The sequence below is a fragment of the Arvicanthis niloticus genome, chromosome 26 (genome assembly GCF_011762505.2).
Source record: "Arvicanthis niloticus isolate mArvNil1 chromosome 26, mArvNil1.pat.X, whole genome shotgun sequence".
NCBI lineage: Eukaryota > Metazoa > Chordata > Mammalia > Rodentia > Muridae > Arvicanthis > Arvicanthis niloticus.
This window is the reverse complement of record NC_133434.1, coordinates 28,068,285-28,086,184: the sequence shown is the minus strand read 5'-3', so window position 1 is coordinate 28,086,184 and position 17,900 is coordinate 28,068,285. Positions and strand designations below refer to the sequence as shown.

General features: G+C 43.0%; 1 protein-coding gene across 1 annotated transcript in view; it reads left to right on the top strand.

Moving 5' to 3' along the window:
• The window catches only part of Rab8b (RAB8B, member RAS oncogene family), a 67,987-nt gene that overhangs the window by 44,235 nt on the left and 5,852 nt on the right, over positions 1–17,900 (top strand). Inside the window, exons 2-6 of the mRNA XM_076925381.1 lie at positions 6,476–6,536; positions 8,479–8,539; positions 13,455–13,532; positions 14,865–14,954; positions 16,503–16,568. Coding sequence (XP_076781496.1) covers positions 6,476–6,536; positions 8,479–8,539; positions 13,455–13,532; positions 14,865–14,954; positions 16,503–16,568 — 356 coding nt within the window. The remainder of the gene's footprint in view (positions 1–6,475; positions 6,537–8,478; positions 8,540–13,454; positions 13,533–14,864; positions 14,955–16,502; positions 16,569–17,900) is intronic.

Sequence of the window (17,900 nt, the reverse complement as noted above, 5' to 3'; positions counted from 1 at the left end):
TAGTCTGACTGCAGTGTAGAAGAGGTTACTACTCTGTCTCTTCTCTGTGTTAAATTATTCTAACTTGCAGGATGAGAGGTGGCCCATTCTTTTCATCCAAGTTCCTTCTCCCTGCGAGGTCCAGCAACTGTAGATTGGGCTAGGCCGTGTCTCCTCCTCAGTTCTGGTGAAACCCATTTCTCCAGCTGGCTCCAGCTGCCTCACTGGTTTCTGAGAACTGTGTACTCAGCAGTACTGTGAGTGAGCACACACTCCACATCACACCTCCCTCGTGTCTCGAAGTCCAGTGTTCTGTAGATATTCCCAGAAAATGCTTTCCCCTCAGAGATGTAAGCACAGCCCTGGGGGTAGGCATGAGGGTCTTCTTCCTTCTCTCATTGAACAGAAAATCAGGACTCCTTTGTCTTGTCCAGTTCCCCTACCCAACCCAGAGTGCCTTCCCAACGTGGTGACCCACTATAGCAGCAGTTCTTAACCTGTCTTGACCCCTTTGGGGGTTGAATGACCCACAGGTTTCATAGGGGTCACATAAGACCATTGGAAAACACCGATATTTGCATTACAATTTGTAACAGTGACAAATTTACAGTTATGAAGTAAGCAACAAAAATAATTTTATGGTTTTGGTCACTACAACATGAGGAATTAAATTAAAGGCCCACAGGGTTAGGAAGGCTGGGAACCACTGCACATAGAGGCTCACAGGCCCTCTATATTGAACAAGGGTGGCAGGCATGCTTGTCTGCAGCTAAATCTTTTTAAGTCCTTTTCATTACTAAAACTTGGCTTGGCTTTCCTAAGTGTTGTGAATGGATATATCTCCCTTCCTATTTGTTGTCCAAACCACTAATATTTGCTTTAAATTTGTATTATTTACTTTTTATTTGTATGTGTGTGAGAGTCAGATGTCAGTGTCAGGTGTTTTCCTCTCACTTTTGACTTTTTTCTTTTCTTTTTTTTTTTTGGAAACCTATGTCTCAACAAAGCTGGAGCTTACTGCTTTGGCTAGGCTGCTTGGCTTGAGAAGGTAGGCAACCCAGCCTGGAGCATCCCTGACCCCACAGTGCTGGGGTTTTGAACACATAGTGCCACATCCAATGTTTTGTTTTTTTCACATGGATTTGAGCTTCTCATACTTGATTTGATAAGCACTTTATCCTCTGAGCCATCACCCAGCCATCACCATGGTTTTTGCTTAAAAAGACATGTTTGTTTGTTTTTGTTTTCTGAAACAAACAAACTCACTATATAGATAAGGCTGACCTCAAATTCACAGAGACCTGCTTGCCTCTGCCTCACCCCTTCTTTAATTTCTTTCTTTTTTTTAGATTTATTTATTTATTATTTTATGTATAAGTAGACTGTCACTCTCTTTAGACACACCAGAAGAGGGTATCTGATCCCATTACAGGAGGGCTGGAGGACTGTCCTGGCTGTAACCATCACAGTTTAGCAGAGGATGTGTCAGATTCTTGGATTGCTCATATCTTGCCTTTGTATTTTCTGCTTCTTGGTTAAGCAGTAGGTGAAGTGAACATCAGAGAAGTACAGCTGCAGTCAGTCAGTGGAGTGGAGTGATGTGCATGACAGCAGTGTGACTCTGGTTATGGTTTGCCCAGTTCACACAGATGCAAATATGAAATTGTGTTAATGAAATATATTTGGATATTATAAAAAGATTTGATTCATGCAAAACAGACTTTCCACTCTTGAACTATTTTTTAGTAGTTCTGTGTACTGGGGAAGTAACTCAGCTTTAGTAGCTCAAGGATGGGCCTTAACCTGAATCTTGGAATGAATTTAGATTAGTTCAATCTTGGTAAGTCCCAAGGCAGTGATTACTGCAGGAAATAGGACTTAGCCCACCAGAACATGATGTTTCTATGACAAGTCCTTGAGAAATGAGACATGGGGGACTGGAGAGAGAACTTATTTGTAAAGTTTCAAGGACAAGGGCCTGAGGTTAATCCTATGGGTTTTTTTTGTTGTTGTTGTTGTGGTGGTGGTGGTGGTGGTTGTTTTTCAAAAAAAAGCTGAATGTTTAATTCCTAATGCTTGGAAGGCGGGACTTTGGGGCTCCCTGGCCGACCAGACTAGTTTTCATCTTGAATTCCAGGCCAATAAGAAACCCTTTCTCCAAAACAGAGAGAGAGAGGCTACTAAGATGGTTTGATGGATAAAGGTGTTTACTGCAAACCCTGTCAACCTGAGTTCAGTCTCTGGGGCTCACACAATGGAAGGAGTGACCAGATTCCCACAAGTTGTCCTCTGATCCCCACAGTAGCACACCCAATCTTCAATAAATAAACACAGGGATTTTTTTTTTTTAAAGATGAATCATACCAGAGGATCTGCATTTTAGGCTGAACTCTGATGTTTTCACACACACACACACACACACACATGCACCTGCTCCATACAAGAATACACATAAAATAAAAAGAGAGATGTTACTGGCATTTTTATAAATGTTACAGTTTTTCTCTTACCTAGCTAGCTTCCAAATAATCGAGACTGTTCTATTATATTTATTTACAGCTTTATGGACATAATAACTGAGCAGTATTACTTTATTTTAATCTTCTAAGTTACTCTGACTACCTCCCAGCCAGAATCCCTGAGATACTTGCATTTTATGCCTTTCTCTGCTCCAGCTGTTTTCTCATGGTTTTTCCTGGACCCTCTCCTTGTAGCTGAATCCCAACTTCCTCTCTGTCCTAGTCCATCCCTTATCTGGGAAGAAGTCCTGTCCTAGTCTCTCCCTTGCTCAGTCATTGGGTGATCAGTTAGTTTTATTGACCAATCAGGGAATACTTGGAAACAAAAACACAACATCAAGACAGGAAATTCTCAGAGTAAGGCTTGCAACCAGATATGGGGGCACAGAAATCAGCATTTGAATAGTTCAAGGATAATCTTTACACTGTACACAATAACATTATGCCCACAGAAGGGAGAGAAGGAAGGAAGGAAGGAAGGAGGAAGTCATGAAGATAAGGGCATCATCAGAGGGGACAGGAAGCAGGACTATTTTCTTCTTACCTTGCTTTTGTTGTCAGGAGCTGACATCAGTCAGAGGATAGACTTGATCCTCCCAGAAAGACAGAGATGAGGGAGACACAGAGAAAAGAGCTGGAACCACTGGACTGAGGGGTCTCTGAGCCTGTCTCCAATGGGCTTACTGTATGAATTAAGAGATCACGTTAAGCTAGTTTGAGTTGAACTTGCAGTTGAAAGTATCCTAACCAATACAATTTTATTGGTAATTACTCTTTTGTCTCAGAAAAGCAAATGTTAAAGTGAATATTGATCTACTGCGTTTCTGTTGATATTATTGTCAAGCTAACTATAAATATCTCATTTTTTAGGGAAGAGATTTTGCATCACTATAACTATTATGAGAACATGTATGCTTGTCCGTGTGTTTGGGGGTGCACACATGTGTGTCCACTTGTCAGTAATATTAATTCCCTCCATTTCTAGTGAAATGTGTTTCCATGTTAGCTGATAAACTATATTCTGCAGTTAAAGCAATGCCAAGTACCACCATTCACAAGGAAGTTGGCCTCTGACCTCTATATTCTGATATGGAGATAGCTTGTTCTCACACATATGTAAGGAAAGAAAGAAAGAAAAGCAAGCTTTAAACAAATTAAATTTAATGGTGTTTATGAGCCCAGAATGACTCATGAATCAGGTGGCCCCTAGATCAGGGCAGGTTCAGTGATACTCCAGGGCTACCACGTGGCTGGATGCCAGTTACAGATCAGAGAAGTGAGACAGAGGGAAGCCCGTTTAACTACAACTTGGCATTTGCCTTATTTTGAACCTGGTTTGACTAAAGCTTGGCTGGTGGGATTGACTGAGACCATTATTCCTTAGAAGGCAAATCATCAAGGTAGCATAGTACTGAGTCAAGTCGCATTTCCCCATTGGAGCATGTGAGACTGGAGGCTTTCTCAAGCCACATCTGGTTGGACTTAACATTGCCAGGCACATTCACAGGTCCACTGTCTTTCCATTTTGAAGCATACACCTCAGTGGTGGGTAATGTCATCCTGATTTTGTGAGGTACTCAGCAGAATTTGCAAATCTAAAGTCTCACTTCTTACCCTCCAGTCCCCCTACTAGTGGGTTTTATTCCTCTGATGTGGAATGTGGAAGGCTCTCTGGGAGGTGGTTCACCAGTTAAGAGCACACAATCTTCCAGAGGACCCAGTTCTTTCCCTTCTTTTCTTTTGCTCTCTCTCTCTCTCTCTCTCTCTCTCTCTCTCTCTCTCTCTCTCTCTTCTTTTTCTTTGTTTGTTTGCTCCCTCCTCCCAGACAGGGTCTCTCTACATTCAGCCCTGACTCTCCTAGAACTCATTATGTAGGCCTGGCTGGCCTTGAACTCATAGAGAGGTTCATCTACCTCAGCCTCCCAAGTGCAGTAACTCCAGCTCAAGGGGATTCAATACCTCTGGCCTCTGCACACACATATACCCCATGCACATATGCACATAATTAAAAATAATTTAAAATTTTTGAATGTTAGTTTTGGGAAACACTTATTGGATGCCTACTGAGTGTTAGGCATTGTTCTTTATGTGGGGGCCAGAAAGAGATAAAGGCTGGAAGAAGGATTTTTTGTTTTGTTTTAATTTATTATACACTTGAGCTTTATGTGTTTTACACACACACACACACACACACACACACACACACACCATGCACATGTATGGAAGTTAAACGACAGCTTTAAGGAATTAGTTCTTCCACTGTGGGACCCCAGATTGAACAAGTGCTTTTATACCAATTGTGTCACTTTGCCTGGTCAAAAGAGGATTTCTATGGGGTCATTGTTATACTGGATTTGGGGGTATTTTAAAAAGTCAAGTCACAATAAAAACTGGTGTCTGCACCTGAAACAAGTGACAGCAGACGTAGGTACTGTGGGATGCTAGCAGTACTAGTCACGCTACAGAACTAGGTTTTGCTTACATTTCTAACTGCTCCTGCAAAGCCAACTACTGTAGAGGGAGAAACGTAAGCCATGTAACTTGGGAGCACTGGTATCAGATTGTATTTGCTCACAGTCCAGGGCCATTAGTGAGAGAAAAGAATGATTAAGAGGCTAGTTTGTTAGATCAGCTTGGGTAGGATTTTTGTGTTTCCAAATACAGAAAGCTAAGAAGGTGCCCTCATGGAAAAGTACCACCCAGGGAAGAGGGTGAAATCCAGTTGGCTTATGCATATGCATTACTGAAAGTTGGAGCTGGGAAACAGTCTTTTTGGGTGCTTTCCACCTCCCTGTGAAGAAGTATTATACATGGCTGCGTGATACCCCTCCACACTCCAAATGCCAGTTACTGTTCAAGACCATTTATAGGACATAGTTTATAAATGTTCTAGAAAAGTATTGGAAACTGAGTTCAGTGGAAATGGTAAAAGAAGGTAAAAAACCTAAATACAGCTGAGTGGTCAGATGAGAGGGATTTAGTACATTGCTGCCCGGCTGTAATTATCGCTAATCCCTACTGAAGTCCATCCGTATTCCTGGGCTTGGGGCCATAGCTCAGTTGGTAGAGTGCTCACCTAGCCTGTAGAAAGTCCTCAGTTCCCAGCACTGCATGAGCTGGGGTGGTGGAGTGGTGGTCCATGTGTGCAGTTCCCAGCACTTGGAAGGTAGAAAGGCAGAAAGGTCAACTGAGGGTCATCTTCAGCTACACATGCATCTGAAGCCTGCTTTAACTAACCTCAAAAGGAAAAACAAAAATAAAGCCTGCTCCCCCATTAACGATGAAGCATGCTGTTGAGACAAGGACTGTGTGCTCCCGTGTGGTAGAGTCCTAAGTAAGTTTGAACTTAGGACTCATGGCTTGCCAGATAGATAGGCGAAGGGAAGTCCAAATACTTTCCCTTCCCTGTCAGCCTTTGGGCCTGTAACTCTCAAGGAGCATGAATTAAATGTATACGAAGCTCCTGCTAACTGTATAAAATAGAGTAAACTTTCCCTCCCTGGACTTCAAATGGGCAGAATCTCATTTTCTTTTTCCTTAAGTGTGCAGGATCTGACAAAAGAAATGAAGGGAGGGAAAGAGAATTGTTTTTAAAGAGTCTCTACAGTCTTCTGTAGGGAGGGTTGGGGCATGAGGACTGAAAATATTGTGTGTATGTATTTCAGGAAGGAGAAAATATGTTATGTTCTCGGTCCTTCTGAATTCTGTAACTCTGCAGGATGTGGTTCATTTGTGCCCAGACAATGAGGCCTGTAAGCCTGCACTTCACACGTGTGGGAATGCTTTGCAGAGCGATTAGCATTCCTTTCTCCAGCCTGTATTCAGAGGAAACATGCCATTCACACCCTCTGTGCGCTCACATTTTCCAGTGCGTTGGAGAGCTTTTTTTCCTTTTTCAATAGAAATCTTTGTTCCCTCCCTAACAAGACTTGGATTAACTTAAGGAACTTAGCATGTCCTTTTTTGTTTTCTGGCAGGAATTGATTTTAAAATCAGAACGATAGAACTCGATGGAAAGAAAATTAAACTTCAGATATGGTAAGTTAAAAAAAAATATATATGAAGGCACATGGAATTCCTCCTGGAATTGGAAGTGGGTTGAAATGTGACTCAGGACATTAGCGACATCATCCAGTCACTCAGACCTTTCCTTTAGAAAACCAGAGGGGGAAGGAGGCCAGAGCCTGCCTGTTCTAAGCTCTGGACAAGAAGAAATGGATTCTCAAAAGCATACACTTCTTCATTGTAGTTGCAGCTGTGACTCAGACACAACAAAATGGCACAGACCCTGGGCTGAAAGTCAGGCCTGGCTTCTAGCCACAGCATCCTAAATCAAGGACTTTGCTTTCTGTCCATCACTGTCAAAGAGAGATGCTTCCTCCCTCCCCCCCCCCCCCCCCAAAGATTCACTGCCTCTCAGGATCGCCACCCAAAGACCAAGCTTTTTTTTTTTGTTTTTTTGTTTTTTTGTTTTTTTCGAGACAGGGTTTCTCTGTGTAGCCCTGGATGTCCTGGAACTCACTCTGTAGACCAGGCTGGCCTCGAACTCAGAAATCCGCCTGCCTCTGCCTCCCAAGTGCTGGGATAAAAGGCGTGCGCCACCACCGCCCGGCTAAGACCAAGCTTCTAAGATGTGGCCTTCAGGGAAAACTTCTCCAAACCATCACACCTGCTTTCCAGGCCCTGCTTTTTTTTTTTTTCCACATTTAAATTACCTGGATTGATGAGATTGGAGGTCCCCCATAGCTCTGATATTTTATAATTTATCAAGTAGGGCCTACTTAATGGAGAAATGGCGGGGGGAGTACTGTGAATTTAAAAAAACAAAAAAATGTAAACACTTGATACTAAATGTATATGGGGTTCCCCTTTTCTGCTTACCCCAAGCAGTTCTCCAAACGATACTACATGGGTGTTCTACAACCTAACTCAATTCTGCCACTGTCCACCTAGGGATAGCATCAGCTATCATTTGAGGCACAATCCCACAGACTTGCCTATGCTACTGGCAAGCAGTGAATTGTCACCTTTTACTGCCATTCACACCCCCTTGTTCCATCACAGAACTCAGAGAAACATATTCAACCTTAAAGTTTTTTTCTTATTATATTTGTGTGTGTGTGCATGCGCGTGTGTATGCTGTTTCTAACTCAGTAACGTATTTGAGTCAAAAAAAAAAATGATGAGTCTACTCAGAGGTAAAAAAAAAAATGATGAGTCTACTCAGAGGTACTTGGTTTCTCTGCTCCTCCTTGTGGCTCAGCACAAAATAAGTTCCTCACATTTCTCATGCTGATGGGGAAGAGAATAACAAGATATGGGTTTGGTGTAAGTCTCATCCGGGTGTCCAGCAGCTGAGACCTGTACTGCTTGACTCTCATTCAAGGCTGAGAGCAGTATGATATGATTTAGCTCAAAAGGAAGACTAGCTGAAAGGTTGTGTCATTTTGAGATGTTTGTGTTTAGTCTTTAGAAACGTGGAGAACCATGTTGGACCCCAGGTTCCTGTGTAATTACCTGCAGGCTGTGCTCTGAAAGTGTTCTGGAGGAGGCACGCTTTGTTCTGCTCTACTGAGTCATTCAGCAGGTGGCTTGTGCAAAAATCACACACGCAGTCAAGAAAGCAAAATGCCTCAATCATGTAGCACTTAGAGACAGGTTATCATTGCCTCTGGGAGTCCAAAAATTTAGAGCTAATCTCTGTCTTCTCCCATATCCCAGTTCCTAGTGGGACTTGCGTATTTTCTCATTGCCACTTTTACCATCACGTCCATCCAAGTCCTTGTGAGTTCTGACAGGCTCCTTTGGCAGCTGCTGCCTCCAGCTCTCAAGGCACAGCGTGCTGTCTTTGTGTGTGTTCTCCTTTTCCCTGCCACAGTGCACTGTAGGCAGATCGGAATTTTATCTGCTGTGACTTGGGGTCTTCACCCATGTGGCTGGTAACTTAATCATTCTTTCCTTTCTTTGTTTCAAATTTTAGGGACACGGCGGGCCAGGAAAGATTCCGAACAATTACAACAGCATACTATAGAGGAGCAATGGTGAGTGTGTTTGGGGGTTTCTGATCCTCAAGGGAAAACAAAACAGGGGTATTCATTGCCTGTCTATGGTTATGAAGCTAGAGCCTAGGACCACTGCATTCAGCATGGCCGGTTTGGTCCTAGAAACCTGATGGGGCAAATGAGGGAATGAAGACAAGACAAGACATACAGACACACATACAGAAAAGCTGGGAGCAGTGGCCCTTGCTTACTTTGATGGAGCAGCACTTACACATAACATTCAGAGAGTTGATTATGGACAGAAGTGTGGGGCTGGCTTGTCTTGGTCGGAGGTTTCATTTAGGGGAGCAGTTGAGGCAGTAAACATCTGGATGAGGAAGCTGCAGTCTCCATCCCTGCTTCCTGGACACTCAGTCAACATTCACACACAGACTAGAGAAAGGCTTTGCCAGGTCCTGATCCTGACCTGGGGAAGGCTTGCCCATCTCCTGAGCCTGATCCAGGGTAGGCTTTGCTAATTCCCATGAGTCCAAGGCATTGATGTCCTTATTAGTAATATCCATGCAGCCAGGACTTAATCTGATCCTTATAAACTCTCCTCCCTGGATAGTAAACTGAAGGAAAACACATTTTTTAAATGTAAAAACAAGAGATTTTTAAAAACTGTATTTGGTTCTTAGTAGTTATATTTTGCTATTGGTCTTTATAATAAGTAATTAGGCCATTAGCTCTTAGCTATTCTAGAACTCCTCTCATTCAGGTACTTTTACGTTTTTGTCACCATTTTTCCTTTTATAAGCACTTGAGAGCAGTCTTAGAAGGCCCCCGACCCTGAGACTAGGTGTGTGTTCCCTGTTCCCTTTTGTCCCTCAGCACCATAGCTAGCTATGTCACCTGCATCCTCTCCAGCCCTGCGACCTGGCCTTGCATGTGGCTCATCTCTCTGGGGTCTTCTTGACTGGCTAGGAGTGGCTGAGTGATTGATGACTCGAGAGGACCTTGGCTACTCCTGGCCATGTCCTTCTTGTCATAGCTCCATTGCACAGCTATCTTCTGTCCTTACATGCTTCTCAAATGCATTTGCAGTGCCTGTGGGCTCTGGGCAGGACTTACATGCTACTGGGAGCATAGTGGTGGACAAGCGACTCAGAATCAGAGACGTGTGAGCTATTCCTGGGCTGCCCGGCTCATGTTAGAGCTTCAACGCTAGCTTTTAGGTCTGAATCTAGGGATGTAGCTTAGTGGTAGAATGTGTGTTTAACATTCCTGTTGTCAAATCTCTAGCACCAAAAAACCATATAAATTAAGTAGGTATAAAAAAAAATTAAGTAGGTGTAAACCAAGTCCAAGTTTGAACCTTGAATTTTGATGAAACCTGTTATGGTCTGACAGTGTTTGAAAGCTAAACCATTAAGCTCATGGTGCCCTTGGAGGTTGTAGGGTACATCTCCTGTGACCTGGGTAGTCATGAAAGTAGTAGGGTAACAGAGTTGAAGGGGCACATGGCTATCCTTTGCATCCAGGAAGATGAGACCAAGGTCCACAGGTCCTTCTGCTATCATACTGTCACTCTTCCTCCCCCACTTCCCCTTGTCCACCATTATTTGAGTGTCAGTAACTTCTCCCTTCCACACAAGATTGAGGATTCCTTTTGACGCTATAGCATACCACCAGCGACTCAATGTGTTCTTCATACTCGGCCTTGTGATACTCTTAGTTAGGCTTTCTAAACACTTAAAACAAACTTGCCAGAACAGATAACTTTAAGATTGTAAAGAGTTTTCATTATCATAAAGACAGTGGTTGCTGCACTCTTATTTTGCTTAGATTGGAATCAGAAGGTGAGGACTTCCTGTAGGCTCCAGGGATACATTTGTTGATGTTTGCTTCTCTCAGGGAAGATGGAAAGGAATGCTTTAACAGGCAAAGTTTAGTATAGTCCAGGAGTAACTTTGATTAGAAGTATTTTAGACACACTAGTGTTTCTGTTGGCCAGTGTTTTCTATTCTGGGGCTAGGCGGTCGGCTCCCATGCTCACTTTCACTGAGAGCAGGCGGGAACACTGCCTGGGCAGCAGTGTCTCCCCTGAGAGCAGGCGGGAACACTGCCTGGGCAGCAGTGTCTCCCTTGGCTGTTCAGCTCTATCTAGTTCATGGTGTGAAGAAATAGGCCAGTGGGATGTGTTACTTAACTTAGTCTCAAGGGTGATCTGGCTTTCTCATGTTCCTACCGCCTCATCTTCCTTCCTATGACTTCATATGGTTACAGTCATTGCTATGCAGGATAGAATCGAAGGTAGAGACCTTGCTTTACTTTTCTCTTTTGTCTTGCTGTGTACAGTGTTAGTTCCTGGCATAGTAGATGCTCAGTAAATACGTGCTGACAGTGTGAATTGGTGGACGCCTCTCCAGGAAATGCTGTTCTGCCGAAGTCTTGGATCTGTTGGGTTGTCTGTGTCTGTGAGCTGTAGGGCTATTGTGTTTGCATGGAGAGTGCTGGTCCCAGCAGGTGGTGGTCATGGCAAGCTCCTGTTGGTTGGATCAGTCATGTGACATTCATCTGGAGTCTGCCACTATGTAGATGTCTTGGGTTCTTTTTTTTTTTTTAAACACGTCAGCAACTTTACAGGCTTTTCCATGTTCCTACTTTCCTTACAATAAACCTTGATTGGACAATTAGGCTGCAAGGGAAAGAGGGCCATATCATTACATCATTGTTATTTCTCATAGACCAACAACCTTTTCTGAATTCTTAGGCAACACTTCTCACTGTAGACTATACTAGATCCATAAAGTTTAACTGGTATCCTCAGGCACTCTAGAGACAGGTTTCTAAAACTGTGTATCCCTGGCTGTCCTGGAATTCACTTTGTAGACCAGGCTGGCCTCAAACTCAGAAATCTGCCTGCCTCTGCCTTCTAAGTGCTGGTAAGGTGTGTGCCACCACAGCCCAGCTGAGCAATAACTTAATGTTTTTTTTTTTTTTTATTTCCTGGCTTTTTTGTCTGTGTTTTATGTGACTTGTATGTATTTGGACAGTTGGAAGCCAGCTTGTGCAGGACTTTGTTGAAGAACTTAACTCTCAGAACAGTGGGGGTGGGGGTGGGTACTGCAAATGTTTGGACATTGAATGATCACTGTGCCTTACCAAGAAGAGGCTTTAGGAGGTTCAGAGTAAAAGCAGGAAGCAGGAAGGCTGGTTCAGCAGCTCCAGAAAGCTAACCAAGGGGAATCTAATAAGCTAGTGCATGGAAAGAGGTCAGGCTCTGAAAATACTGAGTCACGACATCTCCAGGACCGGGGAATAGCTATGAGAGAAACATCCAGGTGTGGACACAGCTGCCTGGTTTTATTGCCCTTCACCACAAGATAGTACAGGAAAAGCAGAAGACTCGGGAGGGACTTACACTCTTCTGTTTTACTCCTGAGAATGTGTGGTGACTCTAGGAAATCCCTAACAGCTGGTGTCTAGACAGTGTTCACTAAAGGATGTCTGGTCCTGTTGGCCTGTTTGAACCCATCTTGTCCCTCTTCCCAATAGATCTGTGCACCTTGCTAAGCTTTCTTTGAGTCAATTGAGTGTACCCTGGACTTTCAGTACAGAAAGCTATTCATTCTCCACCCTCTTTTTCTTGCTATGTGGCAGTACCATGGGCTCATTCATCACCAGTTCTAGCCCCTTGTCAGATTAACTCTACCCGGTCTTCATGCCTTGGCAGTACTCATTTTCTCAGAGAAACTGCCCTCTGCTGCTTGACCCACTTCACCAGATAAGATTACGTCTCCTGTGTTTTAGTTCAAAGCTCCCCATGCGTCTTTGTAGCAGTTGTCTAGTTAATTGTATGTTGGTCTGTTTCCCTTGCTAGCTGTTAATGAAAAGAAGACATCTTGGTTTTCCTGTTCACTGCTTCTAATACCTAGTTAAGTATAGTATCTGGCACACAGTGGATACTTAACAAATTCTTGGGAGTTGGTAGGGTTTTGTTTTTTTTTTTTTTAAGTGGAGTCTGTGTATGTGGAACTATTTTAAATCAGGTTTTACTATGTAGCTCACGCTAGCCTGAAATTCTTCTCTGCTTCCTGAGCACTAGGATTTCAAACGTGCACACAGCCAGCACTAGAATCAGTGTCTCTGTCTCTCTTTCTATCTACTGTCTCTTACAATGCTGGAGATCAAGCCTGGGTCCTCACCATGGCGATGCCATGACAGTATTTTCAGAGCCTGACTTCTTCTCATGCACTAGCTTATTTGAGTCTCCTCAATTTGCTTTCCTGGAGCTGATGCCCTGGTTGGTCTTCAGCTGTCTCCCTGTTTTCATCCTTAACCTCTTCCAGTCTCTTTTCCGTAAGGGCTTCCCCGATCGGCTCGCATGGTATTGTTTGGATACTTAACAGAGAGGTAGGTAATCTGTAAAACCATGATGCAATGCCTTTAATTAACCCATGTACTAAATGCATTATATTTTCATGGTTTATTAATGTTAAACAAATGGTAGCATTGTGATTAGCCTGTAATGAAAGAAAAAAAAAATCTAAACCAGTATGGTCTCAGCCTCTGTAGGAGGAGTAAGAGCAATTATTTCCATCTGTAATAAGCAAGTGCGCCCTGGAGATGGCCCTCTGCCCCTCAGCAGTCACCGTCCCTGTCTGTCTCAGCTTGGGCTGAAACTTCAGTTGGGGCCGATCATTATCACCTGAGGCCAGGTAGAAAGAGCGACTCACAGTTCCCACAATCACTACTTCACTAAAGTTAACCGTGAAGACGTTAACAGTTCATAGATACAGTGACAAGAGAGCAGAAGTCATTTGGTTTTGCCTCTGTGTTTTTCAAACGTATTATGAATTTCTCTTTAAAGACCAAAATAGACAAAAAAGAGAGGCAGGTAGGCATGTCCTGCGTTGGGAGCTGTTAGTATATATAAAGTATGACATAAAACCTTTTTTTCCTCCCACAGGGAATTATGCTGGTCTATGACATCACCAATGAAAAATCTTTTGACAATATTAAAAATTGGATAAGAAACATTGAAGAGGTGTGTATGGAAGGAAAGGGGCAGTGCTGGACAGAAGCCTGCTGAGGGCACGTGGCAGGCTGAGGGCACGTGGGAGACTGCTGTTGCTTTCTCCAGGAGGTGGCTGAGTTACTGAGGACCAGAATGGGCAGGAGAGGCCCACTCTGTCCACTGGGGGGAAGGGGAGCACCTAGATCCCAATGGTGCTGGGTGGACGGCCGTCTATAGACTATGGACAGAGGAGCATTTGATATTTAAACTCAGGTCAGAGCTCAGATACAACATAATCCAGGTCCCTGTTTTGTACCTGAGGAAACAGGCAAGGAAGAAGAGGCTTGCCAGTGTCCATACAGGTTTTAAGACAGAGCCACAGCTAAGATGTCTGATTTCTGGCTGTTTCACCAGAAGAAATAAGTATATTTCTACAACTTTTTTGCCTTTCTAACATTTTATCCTCCTTAGATATTTGAAAGTTGGGTTAGTTCTTGGATAGTTGGTATTGGGGGGGGGGGGTTGTTTGCTTTTTTGTTTGTTTGTTTGTTTTAAACTTCCACAGTATTTCAGAAAAACCCCAACTGGTAGGTTTTGTAAAACTGTATAATATGGCAGGAGGGTGCCTTATGGGGCCCATGCTGAGGCATCCCCCCCTGACAGGTCTAGTATAAAATGAGGTTTATTTTGGGGACATGAGAAGGGAGTAGAGACAGAGAAAGAGACGGGACAGAGAAAGAGGAAAAAGAAGAGAAGAGGCTGGCCTGGAACAAGGGGAGGGGGTAAGGGTAGGGAATGAGAAAAAGAGGCCAGAGAGAAAAAGAGAGAGGAGGCAGAGAGAGAAGCCAAATGGTCCTTTTATGGCAAGCCAGGCTGTTACCTGGCTGTTGCTAGGTAACTGTTGGGTGAAGCCTAGAAGAAATGTTAACTTTCTAACACTGACTAGGAACTAACACATTTGAATGAGCCCATCCGTAGTTGATCTTTTTAAATAGTCCAGAACCCAGATTACTTTCTCTACTGGATGACGCAGTACTTCAGTGGTTTTTTGTGGGGTTCTTTTTTTGTCTTTGACTAGAATTATTGTTTGGTAAGTTTGACTGTTAGATAACCATAAGATATATTTATTGTATGAGTTCTGAGAATGAGTGTGAGCCTTTGGGGGAAAGGTTTGTATAGGCCCCGTGAAGGCTCTGAGCTGAAGTCATTCTCCTTTCTGTCTTTAAACTTTTCTCTGATTGTGCCTTGTGTTGAATGAAGGATGGCCTTGTCATTGAGCACATGACGGGTTAGGATTTTCCCATTGAATTGCTGTGGTCTTTCTTAGGCTGTTTTTAATAAGGCACTGTTTTTACCCTGCAGCACGCCTCTTCAGATGTTGAAAGAATGATCCTGGGTAACAAATGTGATATGAACGACAAAAGACAAGTGTCAAAAGAAAGAGGGGAGAAGGTAAGTTTGAACCCCATGGATAAAGGATGGGACCTACTCCCGTTTTCAGTAAATACCTGTTTTCTTAGTAAATACCTGTTTTAATCCTTTAAGAACTGACTACCAAACAACCATGAGAAGTAGTCTATACTTGAACAGTGGGAATTAGTATTCAAATCAACACTGTTTATACCATCTGGTCATGACTCACCCCTAAGGAATCTGCTGGGAGATACAGATTGGCCTTTCTTAAGATCCCTGCAGCTTTGAGTTCAGGCTCTTTCTTTTAGATCTGTGTGAAAAGCCTAGCTTTGAAGTAAAGATAATTCAGTTTCTGAAAAAAAAATATACTAGGGTAGGTGAAATTTCAACCACAATCACTTTCTAGTTTGTTGTTTTTCCTAAGAGTTTAGCACAGGTTAGCTGCTGCATATAAGGGGTAATATTTACAGGCGCCTGTCTGCCTTGAGTCTGTAGAGCAGAAGATTATTTTTTATGCATATTTACTCTCATGGTATTTTCTCAATTCTTAAGAAGCTTTTCCTTTTTAAGTCTGGAACTTTTCTCCAGTGTTAGGTGTAAAATGTGTTTTGCTTTTCAGACTATCAGCTTTCTCTTAAAACCCTACACTTAATTTGCGTAGTGTTATATGCATGTGCACTCTGAGTATGGATGGGAAGATAAAAAGAGTTCACATTTGTCGTCATTACTGATAGATTATTTCTCCGCCAGTGAATTGAGCCAATTCAAAACAGATTAGACTATTTTAAAGGCAAGCTTACTGGGAAGCTGCTCTCAGTCAGGCGAGTTCACTGGCCTCAAGGCTTGAGGCCAGGGGAGTCATCAAGAAGAGGCCAGGTGAGGGGTGGGAGTGGGATGGAGTAGTAAGAAAAATAGAGAAGGGGTGTGTGCATAGAAAGAAGTGGAAGAGAGAAAGAAGAAGGATGGGAGAGAGGAAGGGGTGGGGGAGGGGAGAGGGAAGAAGAAAGAGGTGGGGAGAGGGAAAGGGAGGGAGAAAGAGCAGCGTGTGCAAATGTCTGGATTGTATAAGGAAGAGTCTGGGGGAAGGGTGGTTCACTCTCTGGGCTGGAAAGTTCAGGGTTGGGGGTAGGGTACCCCAGTAGGAACTGCAGGATGCTGGGAGAACCTGGAGGCCTGGTCTGCTTTGATATGTAAAATATACACCTCAGTCCCTGTCAGGGGTCCTTCACCCAGCTTTTTCAAAGAAGGGAAGAGGGTGGTTTCATTGGAAAGCTCTGCTCTCAGAGACTAGAGAGAGGAGTAAATGAATCCCTGGCGGGGAACTAAGGATGACACTCCATCTGGTGGTTTTCTTGTGTGTTTTCAAGACCCACAAGTATAACAGCACAAATTTCTAACATATTTTATGTTGATGCTGTGTCATTTTTAGACCAAGTTAAACTATAAAATGTAAAACACAGTACAAGAAAACAAAAAATTGAAAACCATAGGAGTTCTGGCATAGACTCCTGAAAAATGTAAAATCTACTAAGTGCTTCGTAAGTCCGAACCACGTTCTCTAAATTTGATTTTCTGTTTGTCTTTCAGTTAGCAATTGACTATGGGATTAAATTTTTGGAGACAAGTGCAAAATCAAGTACAAATGTAGAAGAGGTAAGGACTGTGGGTACCTGGAGGCCCCCGTGTTCTTCCGTGCCTTGGGCTTCTACATGGGCTCTGCTCCCTGGACTTGCAGCTTCCACATGGCTTGTGTCAAGATTGTTCAGTTGAGGTTCTCAGGAGAGAGGAGATACAAGTTCATGTTAAGTTCAAAGTAGCCCTTTGTTTGGGAGGTTGGGAATGTAGGCTCCAATGTCCTCTGTCATTTGTCATCACCCTGCACTAGTCTGTGGCAGACCAGCTAAGTCACTTGAAGTAAGGTGCTGTCTCTTGAATGCATTCCCTTTGTGTACACATGCGAAGTAGATTGTGCATGGCACTGTAATGCATTTAGTAGATATAAGACAGTGTTTTCATAGATTAATCTTAACAAATTTCCATTATGTTAACCATTGAAGCCAGATTATCTGGGGTGCTGGCAAGATAACTCAGAGGGTGAAAGAGCTTGCAGGGTCCTTGAGTTTGAGCTCTGGGGTCCATGTCCTCTGGCGGCCATGTTTGTACTACGGCAACAATACTCATACACACAAGCATAATAAGGAAATAAGACGTAATAATTTTTTAAAGCTCACTTAAGATTTTATAAGAAGAGATGAAAAGTGTACTTTATGATCAATTTTAAAAATACACAGAATACCATTGGCATTTCTACTCTGTAAAGGAAACCTGATGTAAAGAACTCTAGGTGATCTGTTTTCTTAACTTACATGTAGTAGGAGGTGGGACTGCACCTGATGATCCTTCTGGTGTTCTGACTAAGCTTCTGGGTCTTAGACTCTTCACCCTTTCTTTCCTCTCACGGAGGCTAAATGGCCTGAGAAGTCACTGGAAACTGCCGAAGCTTTTTTTTCTTTAAAATAACCAGCACTCATGTTTTAGGTGGGCTAGTAAGTGCTGAGAAACAGAAAACTGTCACTGATTTATTTTCACAGACACGGATAAAAAGAAAAGAAAAAAAAAAAAAAAAAAAAAAAAAAAAGGAAAGCGAGTTTCCTTCTGCTATAGAAGAATTCCTTGCACCAGAAGAGGGACAGTTTTTGTGCCAGCCCCTCCACACACCAGTCATGGCCACAAAACAAAATTTATACCTCTGTGGGAACAAAGTAAAACTGACAGATATTTTTTAAGTTACTAATTTGGATTTTCTTGGCCTCCTTTAAACTAATTTCCACATGTTGAGGGTTTGGAATAGGGTTTAGCTGAGTTCTAAGAACCAGCAGTTTTGAAGTGTTAAGGCATGGAAGATTCTGCATACTTAGGTGTTCCTCAGATGAGGTCAGAAAGAAAAGGCAGAGGTTTTTGTGAAGATAGCTGGTAGAGCTATAG